We start from the raw sequence: 26,881 nt of genomic DNA on the forward strand, positions 1-26,881 counted from the left end.
CGCTCTTCATTTCCTAATAAGATGAACATTTTCATTTTGTTTTCAAGATGTTCTACCTTCACCTGTAGATGTAACAACGGCCACCGACAGATCCAATTCGGTAACTCAGGGAGACAGGGTCACATCAGTTGTTTGTTGTAGCATCTCAGTCACCTATATGGTCCTTTTTATTGGCAATTTCGATTGGGCCCTTTTGTTTATTCATTTTTTTGATTGGGCCCTTTTTGTTTTTTTTTTTTTACGAAAAGAAAATAAAAACGGCCCAATCAAAATTACCTACACGAAGCAGAAAATTTTACAAGTTCCACACGTCATTCTGAGACACAGCAGTAAAGGTATGCAGAAGCTTCGTGACATAGACCCCTCGTTGTTCACGGAATTAATAATCAAACATAAATCCGATTACACGGCAATCTTTCAAGAACTAGAAAACCTTCTGTTCAAATACCAAGCCACCTACACTCATTTCTTCCGTTTCCATTCCCAGCAAAAAACAGTGAAAAGCAAAATTCGAAAGAGTGGCATTTGAAACATCTAAAAATAAATGATAGCAGGCTAGAATGGCTTTTGTAGGTGCATTCCTCGATGAAAATGTAAGCATTCAATCAATCTTTACTAGAAGTATGGCAGAACTTTAACGCTAAACGCATATAAAAGGATTCAATAGCATCAAGAAATTAAGGGACATTCAAAAGCACAAATTGATAAGACAAACTAAAAAAGAAACAAGGTTAAAAAAATAAATGAAAAATGAAGCTTGGGGCGTCCACAATTCATAACCAATACAAGAATACCTAAATCTCAGAATAGCAAGCAAATTAGCAACAAGCACCTTCTCCTAATAAAAACATATAGCGGAGTTGAATCCTAATTTGCAGTGAAGCATTCTCACTGCTGTTCATCAGTGGGTTTAGATGCCTCTTTAATCTCATCGGCTCCATCATCCTGAATTTAAAAAAAAAATGTTATAAAATAATTACATAGAAACAATGATGCAGTTAAACATGATAAAATAAAAAAATGTAGTTAAACATAGAACTGAACAAAAACTATAATCATTACCGGCAAGTCGGAGGTCCACAAAGTGAGATTGTCACGGAGAAGTTGCATGATCAAAGTGCTATCCTTGTATGACTCCTCTCCCAGAGTATCCAACTCAGCAATTGCCTCATCAAAAGCCTGATAAATTCAAGAAATAAAATTAGGGGAGGGGGAGAGCATACCATGATAAGCAAACTGTAAATCCACATAAATAGTATAAAATTATTCAACCACCTTGAAAAGCCAAATCATTAATTAATCGAGTACTACGGATTTTGGTGAAAATGGGATTATGTCGTAAATCTAACGAAAACATCCTAGAAGCCAAATAATATTAATATTTTCAATTTGGAAATGATAACAGCTGGAAATCATATGATTCTGACAAAGAAGTAACTCTTGTTTTCACTTGACATTCTCTACACCAAACAAGAGGATGCAACAATTCCAACGAAAGATACATATTGAAGATCACAGTACAATTCACAAACCTGTTTAGCGAGATTGCAAGCACGATCAGGAGAATTAAGAATTTCATAGTAAAACACTGAAAAGTTCAAAGCCAACCCTAAACGGATTGGGTGAGTAGGCGCAAGTTCTGCATTTGCAATATCCTGCAATAAAGAAATCCACGGTAAATGGAAAGTAAATGACAACATATTCCAACCAATCCGAATTAGTCAATGCAAACACAGTTCTAGGTCAGTTCCAACACCATTCCAGTAATAATGACTACTCAGAACCAAAGCTATCGATATGCTCTCGAGCCAAAGTAAATAGAAAAACAAAATGCATATAACCAAATATACAAGCCAAATGCAACCCGTGAAGCAAACTCTAATCCGCAAAAATACAAAATTCTTGGAAAAAAAAATAATCTCATAGCAAATTATCTGGCTAATCCACAGATAAAGTGAGGAAACTAACAAATCTGAATCGAATCACCAAATCACATAGCTAGGCATATTAAGATGCCAGGAACAAACCTGTGCAGATTTGTAAGCAGTGAGGGTACTCTCAGCAGCCTCCTTCCTCTCAGCTCCAGTCTTGAATTCGGCTAGATACCTATGGTAATCTCCCTTCATCTTCAAATAAAACACCTTAGAATCCCCAGAAGATGCAGAGGGAATCAACCTAGTGTCAAGCAACTTCAAGATCCCATCACAGATTGAGGAGAGCTCAGACTCGATCTTGGCCCTATAGTCCCGGATAATGGAAACGTGGTCCTCGTTGCCGCGGCTCTCCTCCTTCTGCTCAATTGAGGAAATAATACGCCAGGAGGCTCGCCGAGCTCCGATGACGTTCTTATAGGCAACGGAGAGGAGGTTCCGCTCCTCGACGGTAAGCTCCTCGCTGTCGACGGAGGCGGACACCTTCTCCATAAACTCGACCATCTCCTCGTAGCGCTCGGCCTGCTCGGCGAGCTTGGCCATGTAGACGCTCTCCTCTCGAGCGGAAGGTGCTGCCGCCATCGTTGAAAGAAGAAGAAGAAGAAGAGAAAAATGTAAGAGAGAGAAAGAGGGAGGTGTAGATCTGGTTTTTGAAATTGCGCGCGCGAGAGAGAGAGAGAGAGGAGTTAAATGGAGGGCTAATTTTGGGGGCTTGTGGGAGAAGGGGGGGGGGGGGCGATGATCGCGTTGGGGAAGATGGAGGGATTTTGGAAAGATGGAATTTGGACCGTTGGATTAGAAAAAGGAAGAAATCGGGTAGGGGGGCTGTCGAGCATGAGTTTGGTGATGTTGAAAATTCTTCAATTCGAAAGTTTGATAATTGATGAAAGTCAAAAGAGCAGAAAACGTTAGATCTCTGGTGTTCAGCGCTTGGCAACTGGCGAGGCAAAAGCTTGTACATTAACACTCTAGCAACCTTTTTTTTCCTAATGCTCGGACTCACTTGGAATAATGAGCTGTTTTCTTATCTCTTATGTGCCTCGTAACAAATTCCCGTTGAAGAAAATTCACTCCATCTTCTAGATTTCGGTGGTTTATCTGTTATAATCAGAAGCCCGTATAATTAATTATTTTGGCTTAATTTGAGATTGTCAAATTTGTGTGCACCACGAAATGCATGATAATCATGGGGCTTCGTTATTGTTATTGACTTAATTATCATTTTATGAAGTTAATTGCTTTCTTACCGATGAAGATGCATGGTTGTTGTCTTATATTTAACATGGGCATATGAAATTTGCGTAAAGAATATGAAAAAATAATAATAAACAAGCAATCAATTAGGATATATAATTTCAACAACCCTTTATCTCTCCTAAATCTAATAAATATTTATATAATAAGTAATTAAGTGAGATAAAGAGTAATTTATTTAATTACTAATATATTTTTATAAATAAAATTATCCGAGAATAATCATCTTACAAATCCTAAATGCAACTATTGATTATCCTTGAATTGACCGATTATTATTTTCATCATATATTCAAAGTAACCTCAATTACAATAGTAAAACTTCAAAACATTGATTTATTATATAAATTAAAATTAAAAGAATAATAATATTATAATTTTCACTAACTTAAAAATAATTATTAAGGAAGGCTTAAAATTAGTTTCATGGTTGTAATTTGTATATCATTAAAAAAAAATGTGATTGATAACGTAATATTACTTAAATTTAAAAAAAAAAAATAGCTAACTTAAAGTTCACGCAGCAATCCATATATGTCATGTTAAGTGTGCAAATGGGATCAGTTAATGCGGTTTGAAATGTGAGTGGGTAATCATAGGATAAAAAAAGGTCTAAGTCTTCCAATTCTAGAATGTGGTTTCGTGTCTCAAACCAGACATGCCAATTTTAATTTTTTTTTAATTTTTAGACTAAATTAAATTTAAATTAATTTAAATAAAAAATTAAAAATAACTAAATAAACTTTATCAATAAGTGCAGAATGAAACTAAGCCTTTAAAAGATTGGGGTGAGTTGTGACTAGCCATTGCTAGTATATGCAAGAGATCAAAGAAATCAAGGGACAAAGCAGACCGTTGGTACGCAATTAATAAAATATTATATAAAATGTTAAGAAAATTAAGCCTCAGCCCTCATGTCTTCTTAATTAGCACGACACAGTAGAGAGATTAGCTTTTGTTTTCCAGCTGCAATTAGACTGATTAATTTTTTTTTTTTTAAGTTTTTTTTTTTCAAGTCGAAAATACTTTTCCGCAATCTTTGTGTGAAGTGGATTTCGTCATAGTTTGTGTTAGCCCCTAAATTCTTGTTGTGCACTAATAGTGAAAGCTATTGGATGAACAGGTCCATGAAAACCAGTGACACGAAACCAGCTTGAAAGTTAAAAGGTTAAAGCGATGTCTCTGGATAAAATTGCCTCTTAATTTCCTATTTGAAACAGAAGACAGTTGCTGTGGTTTCCAATTTATACACATCAGCATGATAATGACTTATTTGGGTCTATTTGTCGTTGTTGAATTGTCGTTGAGTAAATTATTCTTTTAAATATATTAATTTAATAATATTAAAAAATAATTTAAAATAAAATTTAATAAATTTTAATTATAAAAATATTAAAATAATAAAATAAATTTTCTCAAAATATTTTTTTTTATAATATTTAAAATAATATTTTTATTAAAAAAATAATTTCAATCTTTTAAATGTAATGCTAAATAAACACTTTATCCATCTTTGATTTTAGCTACTCCATAGTCCAATACCATTGTGATATTACCATATGAATGCTCTTGTTATTGGATGCCACGACTGCATATTATCTTTTAATTGGAAATTTAAAATGCATTGTATATATTAAATTTTTTTATATAACTCATTATAAAATTTTATAATACTTTTCTTTATTATGTACATTCTTTTATGTTGACCTGATATGTTTAAAATAAATAATTTTAGATTGTAAACTTGTATACACGTGTATGAGTTGGGTCAATAATTTAATTACAATTACGTCTTGCAATTTATAAATGGTATAATCACATTTCTTTTATATCGTAGCCCATTTACATACATACTCCAACCCATGGGGCAGCTGCTGTGTGTACAAATTGCTTGGTTCAAGGATTCCAGTGACCTACAACTCCAAGCAAACCAATAACAGCAAACAAGCCCACTGTAAGATTTTTTTTTTTTAAAAAAAAGTCAAGAATAAGCCCCCCGGTTTTACAAGACAGGATTGATTGCAATGCCAAATTAGCATAGTGCACGACCTCGCTTTCTCTCTCTCTCTCTCTCTTTCTATATAATAATAGGAAACTGTAAAGGACTACAAATTCTATGATATAACAGACAATGGACTTGGACATAAAGGTGGAGGTGGAGATGGAGATGGAGGGAATAAGCAAAGTGCAAAGACTATGCGATGCCTGTAACCACGTATTTGCACAAAAGGAATTGCCTACTTTTCTACAAATTCAGTCACTCAAAAATCTCTTGGGTACTAATCGATGGGATAATTTTTGGTTTTCACCTTTTCATATGATCATATTAATTAATTATTAACTTCTTGTTATCAAATGCAGATACTTTTGAAGCGGCTGATGTGGGCATTGATGAATTCAGCTTGCCTGGATCTCCATCTTCAAGCCCGGAAGGGATGAAGGAGTTGATTTGTGGGCAAGGAGTACCTGAAATCACTTACATTCACATCCATGAATGTGACAGTTTCTCTGTAAGTACAATTTTTAGCTTATCAGTTCATAGATACGTCTATTATTTGTTCGCTGAATGCATATACACACATCATCACTTCTTAATTACGAGCATGTGAACTTGTGTTTAAACAAGGTTGAGATTAATATAAGGGGATTTAATTTGTTTTTTGAGCAGATTGGGATATTTTGCTTTCCGGCTGGAGCGATGTTTCCCCTTCATGATCATCCCGGAATGACAGTTCTCAGCAAGCTCCTCTATGGATCTGTATATGTCAAGGCCTATGACTGGGTGAAGCTGGAAAATTCTAGCAGCCGGACAAGTAAGGACCATAGCTTGTTAGCTTTCTAGTTAGTAGGTCAGAGAAAGAATAACAATTCATTTGGCTAATTAATCATCTTCAGTGATCAAACTAATCCGGGAATTGATTTTCTTATTTAATCATCTTACATGCTGTGGGTTTGTATAAATCTATTGTTAAAAATACTGTGGATGCAGTTAGACTAGCAAGGAATGTAGTGGATGGAATTCTAAGGGCACCATGCGAGCCATCCATCCTATTTCCAAAAAGTGGAGGAAACATTCATTCATTCGCTGCATTGACACCCTGTGCTATCTTGGATGTGTTGTCCCCTCCTTACTCTGAAGATGATGGGAGACCTTCCACTTACTTCTCAGAATTTCCCATTCCTGCTCTTCCTGGTAATCCCCACTCTACCTACATATTAAAGTTAATAATTAAAGGAATTTTTTTTATCCATTTGTTGTTCATTAATTGTTCTATTATAATTGGGAAAAATGGTAAAAGAAAATGCTTATTAGTGCATTAAATGAGTAACAGATATATGTATAGCTGCTAAACTTGCAAGAATTTTACTGACAATGGGTTTCCTGCATCCTTATATATGAACCAGGTTATGCTATGCTCGAGGAGAGAGAACTTCCAGATGACCTAGTTGTTATAGGAGCACCATATCTTGGCCCTCCTCTATCGTTACCAGAGTTGTAGAAATAATAGAATACAAACTCAAAAGCATGTATGCAGAGAAATTATAGAATACTTCTCCAGTGTCATGCTCTCTTGCTCACAAAGTATGGGTTCTTCATAAAATAAGGAAAGTAAACCCACATAATTATTAATCAAAAACATATGTACACAGAGAATACTGGAGTATACTGAGAGAATACTGGAGTGCTATTGAATAATCTCTCCATGTATATATATACATATATATATAGAGGTTTTGTGCATAGAAGAGTTTGTTTGCTTGTTTATGTCGACATATAGAGTGATGACAGATTTTCAGTTTAGTTGGTTAAATTCTGATGGATTTCACCTTTAAATTGAGGAATGTTTGAACAACGAAAACAGTTAGATATTGAAACACTAATTACCAATTGTAGTTTAAAGAAAAGGAAGGCTTTGGCCTTGGATTTCATACCCGAGAAGGAAAAAGGTTTTTGATAATTCAGCTATTAAAAAAATAATAAAGAAGGTGCGGTCTGATTTTGCCGTTGGCGTCACGGAAGATTGACTGGACTTTAAAAATAATAAAAAAAAAAACCGAAAATGTATTGTCATTATCTGGAGAGAAACAGGGGAGGTGGGCTATTGACTGGACTTTTGGGTGCCAAACTAGTAATTCTACGGCATTTCCTAGCATGGCAATGTCTAATTGACCAACTTTTTATTATTATTATTATTATTTTCGGTGGGTGGAGATTGCTAGTTTTCAAATCACTTATTTAATTTCTTTTTGCAATTGGGAAAGCGGATTTATTCCATTGGATTTTTTTAACATGGTTTCAAAAATATATGTTGTTTTTTTCCCCTGTATTTAATTTATAGTGTGAAATGCAAGTGGCATTGAAATATATATTGTTAAATTATATGATTATAAGGCATATAATTTTATTAAATGAATTAAAATATAATAATTAAAAGAAAATAATAAAAAAATTGAATAATTATTAGAGAAATTTATCTGTGAAATATAACTTAATGACCAACTACTATAATAAAATTTATGTTTTACACACGTATATTAATCTAATTAGAAAATTTATTTTTTAATTATTATATTAGTAATTCAATAATGTACTTAATCTTTAAAAAAGTTCAATATACTAAAGAATATTTTAAATTAACTCTGGATCCTTATTTATATAATCACTATCTTAGTCCAGTTAAAAAAGAAATATAACCATTATCTTAGCTTATTTTAAAGGCAAAGTTTTAACTTCATAACAATAATAACTGTCATTTTATATATCTATAATTATTTAAATAATATATATTTTTTAATAAAGAAATTGAGGGTATATGAGAATTCTAAGATGACTTTGTTAGATTAATAATATATCTTTAATTATTAAATCAGCCTAGACTAAGTTACTTTAAAGATTATTTAATGATAAGTAAATGGCTAAATTTTATTATATTTGCAGCAGGTCATTTTAATATAGTATTTAGTTTAAATTATTTTTTTATATAAATTTTAGTATAATATAATTTAAAATATAAAATTCAATTAAATTTCATATAATTTATGTTTTCAAAATTAAAATTTATTTCTTATCATTCCCTGGATTGCCCTTAAGAGTAAAATTAAAAAACTACAATTTTCTACATAATTCAGAAAATCTTATATGTAATAAATTTATAATTAATAAACATATAAATTAATAATATAATAATAAATATAAAATAAATTTACATATCTCATAAGAATTTAAGCAGCACTTAGTTATTTTCTTTTAAGATTCAAATCATTTTTTTAATTAAGTAATGTACTTAGTGATTGTAGTAAATTTTATTGATCACGTTAAAGACTAAAGTTTCAAAATAAATAATTTAAACGTATGAGTATATTAAAAAATGAATGATTAAGAGAAAATTTTTAATATAGATATTTTAATAAATAAATATTATTTTATAAATTTTGTAAAAGTTATTTTAAACTTTATAATATAAATTAGATTTAACTGTAATCAATTTCTATAATTTATTTTTTTAATCAAACATAAAATTTAATTGAATTCCACCAAAGTTTGCAGAATGCAATTAAGCAAAGTATAAGGGATAAGCACTCCAAGTGCGTGGGCCTGCCCATGGCTCTTCGGTTGCAGGTAACGAATCTTACCGCCTAAATTTTGGCGTGTAGCTCTCTGGTCACAGTCTTTTTGCGACGTGGACTTCCGGATGATAGTCTTTTTTTGCTCGCACACCTTTTCTCCTCGAGGAAAGCAATTTCTACCCAGTTCAACCGGACCACACCGCCTATTTCTTCCCATTTCAGCCCCTCCCACTTTTTTACTTTTCCTTTCTTCCATTGGCTTGTCTCTTCTGTTTTTCTCTCTCTATACCAAATCCAATCTTCACCGTTCTTTATACGCCCCTCTCTCTCTCTCTCTCTCTCTCTCTCTCTCTCTCTCTGTATGAAGTTAATAAACTGCGGTCAAAAGCTGAGGCTTTACCCTCTGCAAGATTTTCTATTTCGATAACTTGTAAGACTCGGTCAGTGTCACCAACTTTTTTATGCTCTGTTTTTGGAAGTCAGTCAAAAGAGAAGAATAGAGAAACTTGTAGACAACAGAGGAGTCAAGTTGGAGATTGGAATAAATTGTTGCTACTTGCTTCTTGCAACTATGGAGCGTTATGAGATTATCAAAGATATTGGGTCTGGGAATTTTGGGGTCGCCAAGTTGGTCATAGATAGATGTACTAAAGAGCTCTTTGCTGTTAAGTTTATTGAGAGAGGCTTAAAGGTCTGTTTTTTTCTACTTTTTTTGTGCCTATTTTTTGAAATTCAATTCGTTTTCTTTTGGTTTTGCTCTCACCATCTAGGTTATTCTCTTTTTTCATGTGGGTGTTTTTGTGATGGGACAAGGGGTGATGCATGATTCTTTTGTGGTTGCAGATTGATGAACACGTGCAAAGGGAAATCATGAACCACAGATCATTGAAGCATCCTAATATAGTTAGATTCAAAGAGGTTTAGTAATTTTTTTTTTCTTTTTTTGTCTTAAAAGTGCTAATTTTTCCTCCATTGTGTTTGAGATTGACTGATTATTGTATGCTGCACTAGACAAGAGCCCTGTTTTGGTCAATAAAGAAGGGTTTACGCTTTTAAAGAAGGATTTGTCCTTAATGAAAGGGGGATAGTCTATAATTTGCGATGCTATCATTGCAGGTCCTGTTAACACCTACTCATCTAGCCATAGTCATGGAGTATGCTGCAGGAGGAGAACTCTTTCAGAGAATATGTAATGCTGGTAGATTTTGTGAAGATGAGGTGAACTATAGCAGAAAACCCTTTCAAAGTTTATTATTACTCGAAAATATGAGGTTTCTGGATATTTGACGATGGAAAAGAAACGTCTAGCAATTGAACATACCTAAGTTTTTACTTTATGCAAGTTGATTTCATTTGTTAGAATGTAATTAAATTGATGTTTTACATTTGAATCAGGCAAGGTTTTTCTTTCAGCAATTGATATCAGGAGTTAGTTACTGTCATTCAATGGTATGAACTTCATCTCTCCATTCATCAATTTTTCTTGGTCTTTCTAAAATGCTTCTTCCTTGTGTAATAATCTCTAATAGAATCTGATGCGAGGGATTTCTATGCTGCAGCAAATTTGTCATAGGGATCTTAAGCTTGAAAATACACTCCTAGATGGCAGCGCTGCACCGCGTGTCAAGATATGTGACTTTGGGTATTCAAAGGTAAGCAAGTAATGGTAAATGATAGTTTTCAGACATAAAATTTGATGAACTCTTGATTGCTAATTATCTCGAGTTATTGAGTAGTCAGCTGTGTTTCATTCTCAACCCAAATCTACAGTAGGAACACCGGCTTACGTTGCACCTGAGATTCTGTCCAGAAAGGAATATGATGGGAAGGTAATATCCTCATCTTTCTCACCCTTCTTCTTTATGTGCTTTTCTTTTAGTTGCTTGAGAGCCATTTGCACCATAGCTAATCCTCAAGATTTATAGGTTGCAGATGTTTGGTCTTGTGGAGTTACCCTATATGTGATGCTAGTTGGGGCATATCCCTTTGAAGACCCTGATGATCCCAAAAACTTCAGGAAAACAATTGGGGTAAGTGGTTTTGCAAAACCTTTAGTGGATAAAATTTACATTTAGCGCAATTGTTTAGGGTCTGCATAATTTATATTGGAGTTTCTTATTGAACTACCATTATTTGGTCCTGTTAAATTACTTTTGCTTATTGCAGAGAATACTGAGTGTCCACTATGCAATTCCAGATTATGTCCAAGTTTCTATTGACTGCAGGCACCTCTTATCTCGAATATTTGTGGCAAATCCTGAAAAGGTAACTTGGCCTTTGGTTTAGGCGGAAATGTAGGTGTGTCAACTGCTATTCACTAAAGTGGAAGAGGGGAAGAAGTAGAGATTGTATTACATCATTATACTTCTCACCGGTATATATAGGGTGCCTAAATGTTGTTAATCCTGAGGGCCAACTAATAAGGGACATTGAAGTTGTTGATGCTTTATTTTTCTTTTTTATTATCCCTGACTTGTTTTCATGTGGTTTGTTCATGTTCGGTTTGTTGTCAGAGAATAACCATCCCAGAAATTAAAAATCATCCATGGTTCTTAAAGAACTTGCCCATGGAGCTGATGGAAGGAGGCAGCTGGCAAAGCAATGATGTCAATAACCCATCTCAAAACATCGGAGAAGTTCTCTCCATTATACAGGAGGCAAGAAAACCTGTTGAACTGCCAAAGATTGGAGACCATACTCTTGGAGGGAGCATGGATCTTGATGATTTAGATGCTGGTGTTGATTATGAAGATATTGAGACTAGTGGCGATTTCGTTTGCCCTTTATGAGCAAACTGAATAAATAAATCATACTTTCTTGAGTTATTGTTTCATGATTATGAGCATCAGAATCAGATTTCTGTTAATGGATGATTTCCTTTGTGTAATATCTTTGTATAGACACGTGGCGTATCAATCCCTTTTTGTAAATCCTCTGATACTTCATAGTGCAAGCTACTTTATAATATAAAATTTTCTATGCAGCGTGTTGCTTGATGTCTTCTCGGATATTGCATCAGCAATGATGTGAGATATATTATAGGAATATTAGAGATGTATTGACGTGTAGGTGCATGATTCATACAGTACACTTCCAGAAATAAATTGCTGCTTGTTTTTGTTAATCAGGATTACTATATATAATACAATGATGTTACTGGTTTTCTACCAAAGCCACGAACTCCGGATCTGTTAAGCTATTTAGTTATTATATAAAGAGATTTGGTCATTATTGTAGGCACTAAGTTGGATGGGAGATTTTTTACTGTGGGAGAGGTTGGGAGGATTGGATTGGAGTAGTGATTAGTTCCTTTTCCGATGCATTTTGATTCAATCCTATGGTTCTCTGATTCTCCAAACCAGCAAGGATTTTAATATTAATTTTCATATATATATTGATATTCTAAAAATATAAAAATATTGATGGAAAATCAAAGAGAAAAATCGAAGAAATACTAAAATTTATTGAAATATTTTAAAAAATAAAATTATTATTTGATATAAATTTTTTAAAATATTGAAAAATATTAGTTATGCTAGGAAGAATCATAAATAAAATATCATATTTACATGTTTTAGAATTTGGAATGCTGCTGTAACTAAAAAAATTCTTGGAATACCGACGATGAGAAAAATGCATGAAAATTACAGTACATGCAATTATGCAAACCGGCTCTGAACGTATGCCTTGCTCAGAGCAAGAAAATCACGGCAAGCATCCGTGGGACTGGAAGGACAAGAGGCAGAGCCATGACTTGACTTCTAGTTTATTATTATGTTTTTTTCACTTAAATATATAATCACTTAAATTATAATAATTTTTTTAATTTAATTTAATTAATTAAATTACAATTAATACACTTTAATTTTTTAAAGTAATAAATAATTTTGAAATAGGAATGAGCTACCTTAGACTGTTAGTGGGCATTTAGAAAACAAAAAATCATTTTATACCAACTTTCTGGAGTAATGCCCAATTGTAAAAATCTTGTTTTAAGATTTGCTTCGTTCCTCACTACCTTTTATCTAAACCTCCAAGAAGATTTGCTCCATGAATAAATTTGATTTTTATGATGCATGGTTACCCTTTATATCATTATTTTATTCAATTATTTACTATTGACTAAGAAGGCCGGTCAAAGCCTTTGTTCCAAGTAAAATAAGTATTGAATTGACAGACTTTGAATGCCAATACCCAAAATAATTTTTATGAGAAGATTAATTCAAATATTAACTTGGTGGTTAGTCAAACACAATTAACAGAAAACCAATGTTGATACTTTGTCAACCCAAGTTCATCAATTATATGTGAACCTCCAATCTCTTATCAATCAACTTGATAAATATCTGAACGTTTGTCCAATGCTTCAAGGAATAGCTTGTTTTTTCAACATCTTTGACAGGAGATAAGTGTATCGGACACATGTGAAATAAAGTCTTTTAGATAATTAATAATTTTAAAAAATTGTGTTTATTTAGTTGTCAAATCCTTATTTAAAAACTTTAATAACTCCTGAGTAATGTGGGTTTTAGAATAATATTTTTCATATTCAAATTGCATTCCCATAAATTAAATGTTGGTTTGAGCCAAGTAAGTAAAAATAAAAAAAAAATAGTAATTTTTAAGGTTTTGGCTTTGATAACAATCACGAGTTACTTTGATTGGAGATTCAAATATATAATTTAATAGAGGATGTCTTTAAGGTCTCTTGAACACCCTTTACTTGAAAACTCAAATTATTTGAAGATTTATCCTTTAAAAATAATACAATAATTTTAAAACCATTTAACCTAACATTTCAAAAAAAATTCATTATATTGTTCTTAAAAAAAATCATTACATATGATTTAAGGAAAATTGAAAAAAAAAAGTACAAAGTTGGCATATGGGCGACTTTTTAAAGAAAAAATAATTTACTAGTTATTATCCGAAATTGATCAAATTTATCATTTTAATTAGTTATTTCGCTGTGCATTGCATGAATTTTTTATTTTTTATTTTTATTTTAATAATATAATTTAATATATATTTTATTATATTTTATATATTTTTAATTATATCATAAAAAAATTTAATTAATTATAATTTAATTACTAAGTAAATAAGTTAATAATAATTTTTTTATTATTCATTAAATTATTTTACATACATTATAAATTAATTAATTAATTAATAGATTATTATTTTATTAGTCTTTAAATTATTTGACATACACAATAAAAGAATAAATAAAATAAAAAAATACATATGCAATTTGGCCATTTTTAAAATATTATTATTAAAATTTTTATATTTTAAATGTAAGAAATATTTTTAAAAATATATATTTAAATTTCCCAAATAATTTTTTAGCCTCTCTATATGTATATTAAAAGTAATTCATCCTTATTTTTTAATGTAATTAAAATTTTAATTAAAAAAATATTTGACTTTAGGAATATATAATATGATGAATATAGTTTTATAATATTTGAATTTATAAATTTAAGAAATTTTTAAATTTTTTAAGAAAAGTATTAAAAAGAATTATATATTTTAATAGTTAAAATTTTAAAATATTTATATGAAAATTAATATTTAATATGATAAATTAATTTTTATATATAAATTTAAAAATAAAGATAAAAATGTGCCACAAAATTTTTTTAATCATTCTTATTAATCTATGTGATACACTCTTATGAAAATATTTTTAGCACATTGTGGCACTTATTTAAATTATTTCAAAATAAGTTAGCGAAGAAGATCTCAAGATAATTTATCAAATAAGAGAATATACATGGGTGGGACTAAGAGAAGCAATATAGGCTTGACAAGTCAATTGTGAAAATATCACAAGTATCATACCTAAGCAAACATTTTAAATATAATAAATGATGAGACATAAATATATAATAAGTGATGTACTTATTTTATTAATATATTACAATTTATATAATTAGATCTGCTCTTGTTAAATCACTTGTAAGTAAAAGAAAAATCTATGAGGGGCAGTGAGATGAGAATTCATTACATCAGTGATTAGTACTATAATTTTAATATTTATAATAATTTATTTCTTAAATTTAGATAATTTATTATTAACTAATGATAAAATTTAATAGAAACATTATTATGTTAATAATAGATTACAAATTAATTTATCTTTAAAAATTAAAAAATTAAATTATAGTTTTATCATATTTCCATTAAAAAAATGATAATCCTTGATTTTGAAACTAAGCACGGTGACATTGAACTGGAAACTCTGTATTTTTCACATACACAAATAGAACTTTTTCTTTTTAAAGAAGAAGATACATTTTAATTTATAATTAAAATCGGTTCAATTTTAAATTAATTAAATTCGTTTTTAATTAAAGCCGAATTTTGGGGTCGCCAAGTTGGTCATAGATAGATGGACTAAAGAGCTCTTTGCTGTTAAGTTTATTGAGAGAGGCTTAAAGGTCTGTTTTTCTCCACTTTTTTTGTGCCTATTTTTTGAAATTCAATTCGTTTTCTTTTGGTTTTGCTCTCACCATCTAGGTTATTCTCTTTTTTCATGTGGGTGTTTTTGTGATGGGACAAGGGGTGATGCATGATTCTTTTGTGGTTGCAGATTGATGAACACGTGCAAAGGGAAATCATGAACCACAGATCATTGAAGCATCCTAATATAGTTAGATTCAAAGAGGTTTAGTAAATTTTTTTTTTCTTTTTTTGTCTTAAAAGTGCTAATTTTCCTCTATTGTGTTTGAGATTGACTGATTATTGTATACTGCACTAGACAAGAGCCCTGTTTTGGTCAATAAAGAAGGGTTTACGCTTTTAAAGAAGGATTTGTCCTTAATCAAAGGGGGATAGTCTATAATTTGCGATGCTATCATTGCAGGTCCTGTTAACACCTACTCATCTAGCCATAGTCATGGAGTATGCTGCAGGAGGAGAACTCTTTCAGAGAATATGTAATGCTGGTAGATTTTGTGAAGATGAGGTGAACTATAGCAGAAAACCCTTTCAATGTTTATTATTACTCGAAAATATGAGGTTTCTGGATATTTGATGATGGAAAAGAAATGTCTAGCAATTGCATATACCTAAGTTTTTACTTTATGCAAGTTGATTTCATGTGTTAGAATGTAATTAAATTGATGTTTTACATTTGAATCAGGCAAGGTTTTTCTTTCAGCAATTGATATCAGGAGTTAGTTACTGTCATTCAATGGTATGAACTTCATCTCTCCATTCATCAATTTTTCTTGGTCTTTCTAAAATGCTTCTTCCTTGTGTAATAGTCTCTAATAGAATCTGATGCGAGGGATTTCTATGCTGCAGCAAGTTTGTCATAGGGATCTTAAGCTTGAAAATACACTCCTAGATGCCAGCGCTGCACCGCGTGTCAAGATATGTGACTTTGGGTATTCAAAGGTAAGCAACTAATGGTAAATGATAGTTTTCAGACATAAAATTTGATGAACCCTTGATTGCTAATTATCTCGAGTTATTGAGTAGTCAGCTGTATTTCATTCCCAACCCAAATCTACAGTAGGAACACCGGCTTACGTTGCACCTGAGATTCTGTCCAGAAAGGAATATGATGGGAAGGTAATATCCTCATCTTTCTCACCCTTCTTCTTTATGTGCTTTTCTTTTAGTTGCTTGAGAGCCATTTGCACCATAGCTAATCCTCAAGATTTATAGGTTGCAGATGTTTGGTCTTGTGGAGTTACCCTATATGTGATGCTAGTTGGGGCATATCCCTTTGAAGATCCTGATGATCCCAAAAACTTCAGGAAAACAATTGGGGTAAGTGGTTTTGCAAAACCTTTAGTGGATAAAATTTACATTTAGCGCAATTGTTTAGGGTCTGCATAATTTATATTGGAGTTTCTTATTGAACTACTATTATTTGGTCCTGTTAAATTACTCTTGCTTATTGCAGAGAATACTGAGTGTCCACTCTGCAATTCCAGATCATGTCCAAGTTTCTATTGACTGCAGGCACCTCTTATCTCGAATATTTGTGGCAAATCCTGAAAAGGTAACTTGGCCTTTGGTTTAGGCGGAAATGTAGGTGTGTCAACTGCTATTCACTAAAGTGGAAGAGGGGAAGAAGTAGAGATTGTATTACATCATTATACTTCTCACCGGTATATAGAGGGTGCCTAAATGTTGTTAATCCTGAGGGCCAATTAATAAGGGACATTGAAGTTGTTGATGCTTTATTTTTCTTTTTTATTATCCCTGACTTGTTTTCATGTGGTGTGTTCATGTTCGGTTTGTTGTCAGAGAATAACCATCCCAGAAATTAAAAATCATCCATGGTTCTTAAAGAACTTGCCCATGGAGCTGATGGAAGGAGGCAGCTGGCAAAGCAATGATGTCAATAACCCATCTCAAAACATCGGAGAAGTTCTCTCCATAATACAGGAGGCAAGAAAACCTGTTGAACTGCGAAAGATTGGAGACCATACTCTTGGAGGGAGCATGGATCTTGATGATTTAGATGCTGGTGTTGATTATGAAGATATTGAGACTAGTGGCGATTTCGTTTGCCCTTTATGAGCAAACTGAATAAATAAATCATACTTTCTTGAGTTATTGTTTCATGATTATGAGCATCAGAATCAGATTTCTGTTAATGGATGATTTCCTTTGTGTAATATCTTTGTATAGACACGTGGCGTATCAATCCCTTTTTGTAAATCCTCTGATACTTCATAGTGCAAGCTACTTTATAATATAAAATTTTCTATGCAGCGTGTTGCTTGATGTCTTCTCGGATATTGCATCAGCAATGATGTGAGATATATTATAGGAATATTAGAGATGTATTGACGTGTAGGTGCATGATTCATACAGTACACTTCCAGAAATAAATTGCTGCTTGTTTTTGTTAATCAGGATTACTATATATAATACAATGATGTTACTGGTTTTCTACCAAAGCCACGAACTCCGGATCTGTTAAGCTATTTAGTTATTATATAAAGAGATTTGGTCATTATTGTAGGCATTATATAACACCCCAAAATTTTAAATTTACGAGCATTTTTTGTATTTTAATTTTATTTAAATTTTAGGAATTTTTTTGAGATTTTTCGGATTTTAAAAATCGGGTTCGATTTTCCGAAAATATAAACTTTGATGAATTTTAAAAATTAATTTAAAGACAAAACTAAAAATATATTTGGAGTCTACGTATTTTGAGTTTTTGAAATTTTTCGAATTTTTGGACCTCGTTAGTAAAAATTCAAAATTTTGTATTCTAAATCGAAATCGAACCGGATCGGATCGGACCGGTCTTCTTCTCTTTTTCTTCCTCCCGCGCGCGACGTTCCCTCTCCCTTTTCTCTCCCTTTTCTCTCTCCTCCCCTTCTCCGCCAAAACGGCATATCCGCCACCAATTGACCGGTCTTGTGTCTAAAATCATCTACTCGACGAGCTTTCCATAGACACCAAGAACGCCAAAATCCATCGAGCGGTTTGTCCGATTTTAAGATTTTAGCCCATTTTGACTTTTGGGCTAGATTTCGAAAACCGTGAATCACGAGAAACCGAGGGTGCACGCTCCACTCGTCGAGGCGACATAAATTTTAAATTTTTCCGACAGGTCCAACTCGTAGTATTTTGCATTTAATGAGCTTAGAAAATTCTGAAAATTTATGTACTAACCCCGTGTTATGGGCTTCGTAGGTATTCTCGATTCGTCGTTGATTGGCAAGAGATGATGAATTAGGCGACCAGGACCAATTCTGGAAAAATCTCGAATTGGACCGAGGTTTTGGCTAGCCCCATTGTCAAGTCGGAATTGGCAAAGGTAAACCCGAACCTTGCTTTTTCGTAATTTTCTAGTGCTTAAATAGGATTAAAAATCCATAAAATATTCGTGGTAGCTTAGAAAATTATGATTCTTTTTGCAATAGCCTAGTAATATTGCTAAGGACAAAGTTTTAGAATTTTTAGAGCTTATTTGGGCAGTTTTTGCAAAAATGGTCAATTATAGGACTAAATTGAAATTTTACATGTTGTGATGGATGATTGATTTGATGGGCCCAGGAGGGGCTGTGTGATATGATTGAGCTATGGATATATGAATTGTAAATATAGAAGTGAGTTTTGAGCTTTTTTGTGTTGGTAGGTCACAGGTATATAGGAGACTCTCAGATTTTTTTGTACGACTTAGGACGTATTGGTCTTTTTCTTTGTTTGTATTGAGTCAAATTTATTAAATGATTGTAATAAAATTGTCCCTTCTTCCTCTGACCATTGAGTAAAATATTAATTTTAATTGTAATTTCGATATTATTATATGTTCAAGATGCCCATGCATCACTTATATGCATATATTTATGTAGTTAAACTCTAGGCACGATTTATGTTGCATTCATAATCATAAAGTGCCATGAATGTTGTTGCGGTAATTTGGAGCAAAGTGCGTTGGCGTGCGTGTGATGCGGTATGGACTATGGATAGGACGGGTAGTCACGGCTTGAGTTCTTCGTTGGGACCCGATCTTTCGAGGGGTAGTCACGGCTTGAGTTTTGACCTCGATTTGGTTATTAAGTGGAAGTCAGTTCTTGTTGGATTTAAGAGCCCATATATTATGATTGATGTTACAGTGCGTGAGTGCTCCAAATTACCTTTTGATGTTATGATGTGAAAATGTTGTTGCATTTCACTCCAAAGTTGCATTAGTACTAGATAGTTATAGAGATTATGGTTAAAATTGATATTTTACTTTCAAAAATTTGGAGGATACTTTTTGAGGTTAACTCGCTTTCTTCCTCGCAGTCAATTATTTTGTATAAAATTGTTAAATCTTAGAATTTCCGCATAGAAATGTTTATTTGATTTAAACTAATTATTATTTCGACTGTAAACTTAATATGCTATGCATGTTTGATGGATTGGATGAGCCGAGCTCCCATTTATTATTATGTTGATGAGTATGTGGAGGGTGAGCGAGCTCCCAATTGACTATATATTGTGTTGGTGAGTAGAAAACTCCACGATGGAAAGTCCATTTTATGGATTTGTTTTATTGAATTTGGGCCCAAATGGGCCTTAGAGTTTGGTTAATGAAGGGCTTACGGCCTCTGGGCTTTTTTAGCGGCCCAGTCCCCTAGTTTGGTCCGGCCCATAGGTTGGGTCGTGACACACTAAGTTAGATGAGAGATTTTTGACTGTGGGAGAGGTTGGGAGGATTGGATTGGAGTAGTGATTAGTTCCTTTTACGATGCATTTTGATTCAATCCTATGGTTCTCTGATTCTCCAAACCAGCAAGGATTTTAATATTAATTTTCATAGATATATTGATATTCTAAAAATATAAAAATATTGATGGAAAATCAAAGAGAAAAATCGAAGAAATACTAAAATTTATTGAAATATTTTAAAAAATAAAATTATTATTTGATATAAATTTTTTAAAATATTGAAAAATATTAGTTATGCTAAGAAGAAACATAAATAAAATATCATATTTACATGTTTTAGAACTTGGAATACTGCTGTAACTAAAAAAATTCTTGGAATACCGACGATGAGAAAAATGCATGAAAATTACAGTACATGCAATTATGCAAACCGGCTCTGAACGTATGCCTTGCTCAGAGCAAGAAAATCACGGCAAGCATCCGTGGGACTGGAAGGACAAGAGGAAGAGCCATGACTTGACTTCTAGTTTATTATTATGTTTTTTTTCACTTAAATATATAATCACTTAAATTATAATAAAAATTTCTCTAATTTAATTAAATTATTTTATCTCATTTAAAAATTAAATTTAAAAAAATAACAATTAATACACTTCAATTTTTTAAAAGTAATAAATAATTTTGAAACAGGAATAAGCTACCTTAGGCATTTAGAATACAAAAAATCATTTTGTATCAATTTTCTAGAGTAATACCCAATTGTAAAAATCTTGTTTTAAGATTTGCTCTATTTATCACTACCTTTTATTTAAACCTCCAAAAAGATTTGCTCCATAGAGAAATTTGATTTTTATGATGCATAACTACCCTGTATGTCATTACTTTATTCAATTATCTACTATTGATCCAAAAAGCCAGTCAAAACTTTTGTTCCGAGTAGAATAAGTATTGAATTGGCAGAATTTGAATGCCTAAGACTCAAAATAATTTCTATGAGAAGATTAATTCAAATATTAACTTGGTAGTTAGTTAAATACAATTAACAGAAAATCAAGGTTAATACTTTGTCAACCCAAGTTCATCAATTGTATGTGAACCTTCAATCTCATATCAGTCAGCTTGACAAAGATCTGAATGTTTGTGCAATACTTCAAGGAATGGCTTGTTTTTTCAGTATCTTTGATATGAAAGAAGTGCATTTGGATACATGTGAAATAAAATCTTTTAGATAGTTGATAATTTTAAAAATTTGTGTTTGTTTGGTTGCCAAATTTTTATTTAAAAACTTTAATAACTCCTGAGCAGCGTGGATTTCAGGATAATATTTTTCATCTTCAAATTGCATTCCCATAAATTCAATAATGTTGGTTTGAGCCAAGTGAGAAAAAATAAACAAAAATAGTAATTTTTAAGGTTTTGGCTTTGATAACAATCACGAGTTACTTTGATTGGAGATTCAAATATATAATTTAATAGAGGATGTCTTTAAGGTCTCTTGAACACCCTTTACTTGAAAACTCAAATTATTTGAAGATTTATCCTTTAAAAATAATACAATAATTTTAAAACCATTTAACCTAACATTTCAAAAAAATTTCATTATATTGTTCTAAAAAAAATCATTATATATGATTTAAGGAAAATTGAAAAAAAAAGTACAAAGTTGGCATATGGGCAACTTTTTAAAGAAAAAATAATTTACTAGTTATTATCCGAAATTGATAAAATTTATCATTTTAATTAGTTATTTCGCTGTGCATTGCATGATTTTTTTTATTTTAATAATATAATTTAATATATATTTTTATAATTATATCATAAAAAATTTAATTAATTATAATTTAATTACTAAGTAAATAAGTTAATAATAATTTTTTTATTATTCATTAAATTATTTTACATACATTATAAATAAATAAATAAATAAATTAATATATTATTATTTTATTATTTTTAAATTATTTGACATACACAATAAAAGAATAAATAAAATAAAAAAATACATATGCTATTTGGCCATTTTAAAAATATTATTATTAAAATTTTTATATTTTAAATGTAAGAAATATTTTTAAAAATATATATTTAAATTTTCCAAAAAAATTTTTAGCCTATATATATATATTAAAAGTAATTCATCCTTATTTTTTAATGTAATTAAAATTTTAATTAAAAAAATATTTGACTTTAGGAATATATAATATGATGAATATAGTTTTATAATATTTGAATTTGTAAATTTAAGAAATTTTTAAATTTTTTAAGAAAAGTATTAAAAAGAATTATATATTTTAATAGTTAAAATTTAAAAATATTTATATGAAAATTAATATTTAATATGATAAACTAATTTTTATATATAAATTTAAAAATAAAGATAAAAAATCTGCCTCAAAATTTTTTAATCATTCTTATTAATCTATGTGATACACTCTTATGAAAATACTTTTAGCACAGTTTGGCACTTATTTAAATTATTTCAAAATAAGGTAGCGAAAAAGATCTCACGATAATCTATCGAATAAGAGAATATACATGGGTGGGACTAAGAGAAGCAATATAGGCACGGCAAGTCAATTGTGAAAATATTACAAGTATCATATGTAAGCAAATATTTTAAGTATAATAAATGATGAGATATAAATATATAATAAGTGATGCACTTATTTCATTAATATATCACAATCTATATAATTAGATTGGCTCTTCTTATATCACTTGTAAGTAAGAGGAAAACTGTAAGTAAGAGGAAAACCTACGAGGAGTAGTGTGAGATGGAGATTCATTATGCCAGTGATTAATATTATAATTTTAATATTTATAGTAATTTATTTCTTAAATTTAGATAATTTATTATTAAATAATGATAAAATTTAATAGAAACATTATTATGTTAATAATATAGATAACAAATTAATTTATCTTTAAAAATAAAAAAATTAAATTATAGTTTTATCATATTTCCATTAAAAAAAATGATAATCCTTGATTTTGAAACTAAGCACAGTGACATTGAAGTGGAAACTCTGTATTTTTCACATCCACAAATAGAACTTTTTCTTTTTAAAGAAGAAGATACATTTTAATTTAGAATCAAAATTGATTTAATTTATAATTAAAATCGGTTCAATTTTAAATTAATTAAATTCGTTTTTAATTAAAGCCGAATTTAAACTGAATTAGGTATTGCAAAAACCAAGTAACAAATTAAAACAAAAAATAATCATATAAGAGTAATCAACTGTGCCCAATCGATAATCAGATGACGATGTCTACTTTGTTATTCCACGCGTACGGCCACTAAAATGAAAAGGACAGAGAAATTAATGTTGTGGACACATATTAAAATTCCCTCGAACCAATAAATACCGCGTTAAACTCCATACAAAAACCCTAGAAGCAGAAGGCAAGCGTAAGCTTTCTTTTCCGGGTCTTACTTTCGGCATAGCCGCCTCTGCTCGTACCGGACCAAGATGAAGGTTCCGATCTTTGAAAATTTTTTGGCTTTCAATTTAATAAATCCAAATGAAGTAAACCCTTTTGTTTTATTTCACGATTCTCAATCTCATTCCCTGTTTTTATCTCTCTATTTTGTTTAGTTCAACATTGCCAACCCCACCACGGGATGCCAAAAGAAGCTGGAAATAGACGATGACCAAAAGCTGTAAGCTCTTATTTTTATTCTCGAAGTATTTGTTTTTATATTTTCCTTGCATGTTAAATTTGTATAAGCTTGTTGCATGTTCTCATAATGATCTTGATTTTCACTTAGTTTAAGCTGCTAATATAATGCCCTAAATTAGGTATAACAAATTTTAGTGATAAATATGATGGACAGGTGGCCAAAGCCGAAGGGTTGTGATAATTTTGAATATTGAACTGCTAGCTTGTTTTTTAGGAATTTTAGGTTGAGGTGGCCAATGGTTTGCACGAAGGAGATATTTTAAGTAGTTGTGCCTTGGTTAGGATGCGAGTCAAGTAATCAATGGAATTGGGTAAACTGATATCTAGTCCAGCTTTTCTTTCTTAAGGCACAACGTATAAATGAGACTGTGAAAAGCTGTTTGCTTAATGTGAAGTCAATTTGGATTTAATGGATTAAATGTCTCATTTTGCCTTATCATTAACATAAGGGACGATGATAATTATGTTAATGATGGAATTGATGGGAAGATATTTCTTGATTTCGTAAGTCATAATACTGTCTTTATGCCTGGCAGAAGTTCTGTGAAGGTAAAATTTGTTATTGTAATCCAGATATGGAGAATATTTTGTTAACTGATATTGGTAGAGTTGATTAATGAATCAGCTTAAGCATTATCTACATTTTTTTGTTAATATCTTTGTTAGGTATCTATATCAGCTCTGTTGTCATGTTTGATCGTCTATTAGTCCCTAAACTACTTTCTAGTATCACATATTACTAAGTGATAATCTATGGAGATCCCAGTTTTTCAACAACATAGGAAATTCTTCTCATGGTATCATTACTTAATCTTTAGCTGATTCCTTACCCTTTACTCCCTTTGACTCTGTAGCCGTGCGTTTTTTGACAAGAGGATCTCACAAGAGGTCAGCGGAGATGCACTTGGGGAGGTATGCGCACAATAAGTTTGGCATATGTTTAATGCTTGTGTCATATGTGTTCTCTGTTTATTTATTGTTTTCTCTTTTCCTTTCAAAGGAATTTAAGGGCTATGTTTTCAAAATCATGGGAGGTTGTGACAAGCAGGGGTTCCCCATGAAGCAGGGAGTGTTGACTCCTGGCCGTGTTCGTCTCTTGCTTCACAGAGGTTGTTGGATATTTATATTTTAGAATTAACACAATCCTTGAATGTGTAAACTTGTTCTGCCAATGCATATTTCCTGAACCCAATGATAAGAAGTCATTAATTTTTGTCTGTAAAGGAACCCCTTGTTTCCGTGGATATGGAAGGCGCAATGGAGAACGTAGGAGGAAGTCTGTGCGTGGATGCATTGTGAGCCCTGACCTCTCTGTTTTGAACTTGGTAATCGTGAAGAAGGGAGAGAATGATTTGCCTGGACTGACTGATACTGAGAAACCAAGAATGAGGGGACCAAAGAGAGCATCAAAGATCCGCAAACTCTTTAATCTCTCAAAGGAGGATGATGTTCGGAAGTATGTGAACACTTACCGAAGATCATTCACAACAAAATCTGGTAGGCTTCTTTCCTTTTTTTTGTTTTCCTTTTTTTTGTCTGACATTTGTTTTATTTCGAAGTGCTGCTTTTCTTTGTTTTTAGTCAGGTTATATTTTGTTGTAAAATGGAATTTTTGGTGCAGGAAAGAAGGTTAGTAAGGCACCCAAAATTCAGAGGTTGGTTACTCCATTGACTTTGCAAAGGAAGCGAGCAAGAATTGCTGACAAAAAGAAAAGAATTGCCAAGGCAAAGGCAGAGGCTGCAGAGTACCAGAAGCTGCTTGCCACAAGGTTGAAGGAGCAGAGAGAACGACGAAGTGAGAGCTTAGCCAAGAAAAGGTCCAGGCTCTCTGCTGCTTCAAAGCCATCTATTGCAGCTTAGGCCCCTCCTCTAGGCTCTAATCATTGAGTTTTGGTAGCAAGATGAAATGTCACCGAGTTTTTCTTATTTGATTTTCAATGTGTTGAAATGTTTGATTTCATGGTTATGAAAGTGCCTTAAAAACTTCTTACCCCATTGAATTTTATGTTATTATGACCTTTCCATAACTTTATGGAGTATTATTGAATTTTGCTTCAATGGTAACTCTTTATTTTTATTTAGCTAAATACATAAAAATTGCGCTTTTTGTGCTTTGTAAGCGGCTCGACATTTTAAAATTTTATTTTTTTATTAAATATTTGAGATTTTTTAATTTTATATCTATTAAGCATAAATTCACAAAGTTAATGAAGTAGAAGAGAAAATAATTGTTTTTTTAATAAATATGTATTTATTTGATTACGAGAATGTAATGAATATGCTCCTCTCATGATGAGATAAGGGCCCTTTAAGAGCTGTTTTCTTGCATCTGCGCGATGATGCGTTACGAGGTTTGAGTGTTGCATTTTTTTCTTTTGTATAAAAAAAAAATAATTATAAAAGTATTGATATAACGTTTTACATTGGTGGAAAGGTACATACATACATCAAATGTCACCTCTAAATCAACAGTTCATGATATTAATTTAAACTAAAACCTTCAAAATGGGCACCACGCCAAGAGAATTTAGTCATCCTAGTGGAAAATGCAGGAGGCCCAACGAGATATTATGCTGTGGTCGTGATATTGGAAAATGACATGCCCGCTTTTACCTTAAATCCTATTCATTTTACTGTTGTTCTTTGCTTAATGCTAGAAAGCATTTAATATGTTCATGAAATACTGTGGAACAATCAACACGTTTTTGAAGGTGATCTGAGCAACCATGATATAATGTTGAAAGATGAAGAAATCACTCGTTCAAAAGATTGGCATGGCGGAAATGAAAATTTTAAGATGAATTGTTGAAATACTAAATTTGTATGATTAATGTGATATTAAGTAATGGGATATGGAAACGAGTTAAACCAGTGACTTTCTGGCCGTTTGATTCATATATGTCATAGCCTCACATTGCAGAAGTTTCAAGCTCTTTCATGTCACAGCTCATGGAACTTCTGCTGTTATCTTTGCTACGTGCTACTCCACACCCAAACCTCACATACTTTTGCTTGTCCAAAGTCCACCTTTCATAATAGAGTCCTTTAGTTCAGCATGGCTTATCTCTTCACGGACTTCCTACGCTACCTTCATGGATTTTAATAGAATCATATTGTATTCAAATTTCAATTTTATTTTCTTCAAGTTTTTGTTGCTCTACATGCAAACATGTCTTTTTTAGTTGATTAAAAATGAAAGTACAGCATAAAGAATGAACTATTACCATTCACTTTATAATTAATTTTAACAATTAAATTAATTAAATAATTTAATTAATAAGAATATTAAAATTATTAAATAAATT

General features: G+C 31.5%; 5 protein-coding genes across 7 annotated transcripts; 4 read left to right on the forward strand and 1 right to left on the reverse strand.

The window, feature by feature from the left end:
- Positions 1–633: 633 nt before the first annotated feature.
- LOC110636698 (14-3-3-like protein) lies at positions 634–2,755 on the reverse strand. Its single transcript, XM_021786509.2, has 4 exons — positions 2,028–2,755; positions 1,533–1,655; positions 1,063–1,179; positions 634–945 (listed from the first exon to the last, which is right to left on the reverse strand). Exons 1-4 carry the CDS (start codon positions 2,511–2,513, stop codon positions 889–891), a joined length of 783 nt encoding a protein of 260 aa, XP_021642201.2. The 5' UTR covers positions 2,514–2,755; the 3' UTR covers positions 634–888.
- Positions 2,756–5,280: 2,525 nt separating this feature from the next.
- Positions 5,281–6,932, forward strand: LOC110636699 (plant cysteine oxidase 1-like). The gene is made up of 5 exons (XM_021786510.2): positions 5,281–5,461; positions 5,547–5,695; positions 5,854–5,998; positions 6,175–6,378; positions 6,591–6,932. The coding sequence occupies exons 1-5, from the start codon at positions 5,317–5,319 to the stop codon at positions 6,683–6,685; spliced, it is 738 nt and encodes a 245-aa protein (XP_021642202.2). The 5' UTR covers positions 5,281–5,316; the 3' UTR covers positions 6,686–6,932.
- A 2,373-nt stretch (positions 6,933–9,305) lies between these two features.
- LOC110636697 (serine/threonine-protein kinase SAPK2) lies at positions 9,306–11,736 on the forward strand. The gene is made up of 9 exons (XM_021786508.2): positions 9,306–9,444; positions 9,597–9,671; positions 9,870–9,971; positions 10,149–10,202; positions 10,313–10,405; positions 10,490–10,582; positions 10,679–10,783; positions 10,920–11,018; positions 11,267–11,736. The coding sequence occupies exons 1-9, from the start codon at positions 9,325–9,327 to the stop codon at positions 11,540–11,542; spliced, it is 1,017 nt and encodes a 338-aa protein (XP_021642200.2). The 5' UTR covers positions 9,306–9,324; the 3' UTR covers positions 11,543–11,736.
- A 3,387-nt stretch (positions 11,737–15,123) lies between these two features.
- On the forward strand, positions 15,124–17,491 carry LOC131171311 (serine/threonine-protein kinase SAPK1-like). 2 transcript variants are annotated; one of them, XM_058131014.1, is made up of 9 exons: positions 15,124–15,199; positions 15,352–15,426; positions 15,625–15,726; positions 15,904–15,957; positions 16,068–16,160; positions 16,245–16,337; positions 16,434–16,538; positions 16,675–16,773; positions 17,022–17,491. In XM_058131014.1, exons 2-9 carry the CDS (start codon positions 15,379–15,381, stop codon positions 17,295–17,297), a joined length of 870 nt encoding a protein of 289 aa, XP_057986997.1. In that variant the 5' UTR covers positions 15,124–15,199; positions 15,352–15,378; the 3' UTR covers positions 17,298–17,491. The 2 variants fall into 2 exon arrangements, with proteins under 2 accessions (XP_057986997.1, XP_057986998.1); XM_058131015.1 differs by lacking the exon at positions 15,124–15,199 and having other exon boundaries at positions 15,347–15,431.
- A 5,739-nt stretch (positions 17,492–23,230) lies between these two features.
- LOC110636713 (40S ribosomal protein S6) lies at positions 23,231–25,634 on the forward strand. 2 transcript variants are annotated; one of them, XM_021786531.2, is made up of 6 exons: positions 23,231–23,371; positions 23,492–23,556; positions 24,431–24,488; positions 24,577–24,685; positions 24,801–25,073; positions 25,198–25,634. In XM_021786531.2, exons 1-6 carry the CDS (start codon positions 23,366–23,368, stop codon positions 25,434–25,436), a joined length of 750 nt encoding a protein of 249 aa, XP_021642223.1. In that variant the 5' UTR covers positions 23,231–23,365; the 3' UTR covers positions 25,437–25,634. The 2 variants fall into 2 exon arrangements, with proteins under 2 accessions (XP_021642223.1, XP_057986999.1); XM_058131016.1 differs by having other exon boundaries at positions 24,431–24,685.
- Positions 25,635–26,881: the final 1,247 nt, after the last annotated feature.

This window comes from Hevea brasiliensis, chromosome 12 (assembly GCF_030052815.1).
Source record: "Hevea brasiliensis isolate MT/VB/25A 57/8 chromosome 12, ASM3005281v1, whole genome shotgun sequence".
NCBI classification, from domain to species: Eukaryota; Viridiplantae; Streptophyta; class Magnoliopsida; order Malpighiales; family Euphorbiaceae; genus Hevea; species Hevea brasiliensis.

Coding starts and splice junctions, on each gene's coding strand:
- LOC110636713 (XM_058131016.1), top strand. Junction 24,686..24,800: donor TCGTCTCTTGCTTCACAGAG/GTTGTTGGATAT, acceptor TTGTCTGTAAAG/GAACCCCTTGTTTCCGTGGA. Junction 25,074..25,197: donor ATCATTCACAACAAAATCTG/GTAGGCTTCTTT, acceptor TTTTTGGTGCAG/GAAAGAAGGTTAGTAAGGCA.
- LOC110636699 (XM_021786510.2), top strand. CDS start 5,317: ATGGACTTGGACATAAAGGTGGAGGTGGAGATGGAGATGGAGGGAATA. Junction 5,462..5,546: donor GTCACTCAAAAATCTCTTGG/GTACTAATCGAT, acceptor TATCAAATGCAG/ATACTTTTGAAGCGGCTGAT. Junction 5,696..5,853: donor ATGAATGTGACAGTTTCTCT/GTAAGTACAATT, acceptor TTTTTTGAGCAG/ATTGGGATATTTTGCTTTCC.
- LOC110636698 (XM_021786509.2), bottom strand. CDS start 2,513: ATGGCGGCAGCACCTTCCGCTCGAGAGGAGAGCGTCTACATGGCCAAG. Junction 1,180..1,532: donor CTTGCAATCTCGCTAAACAG/GTTTGTGAATTG, acceptor TGAATTTATCAG/GCTTTTGATGAGGCAATTGC. Junction 946..1,062: donor TGTGGACCTCCGACTTGCCG/GTAATGATTATA, acceptor TTTTAAATTCAG/GATGATGGAGCCGATGAGAT.
- LOC110636697 (XM_021786508.2), top strand. CDS start 9,325: ATGGAGCGTTATGAGATTATCAAAGATATTGGGTCTGGGAATTTTGGG. Junction 9,672..9,869: donor ATATAGTTAGATTCAAAGAG/GTTTAGTAATTT, acceptor CTATCATTGCAG/GTCCTGTTAACACCTACTCA. Junction 10,784..10,919: donor ACTTCAGGAAAACAATTGGG/GTAAGTGGTTTT, acceptor TGCTTATTGCAG/AGAATACTGAGTGTCCACTA.
- LOC131171311 (XM_058131014.1), top strand. CDS start 15,379: ATGAACCACAGATCATTGAAGCATCCTAATATAGTTAGATTCAAAGAG. Junction 15,427..15,624: donor ATATAGTTAGATTCAAAGAG/GTTTAGTAAATT, acceptor CTATCATTGCAG/GTCCTGTTAACACCTACTCA. Junction 16,539..16,674: donor ACTTCAGGAAAACAATTGGG/GTAAGTGGTTTT, acceptor TGCTTATTGCAG/AGAATACTGAGTGTCCACTC.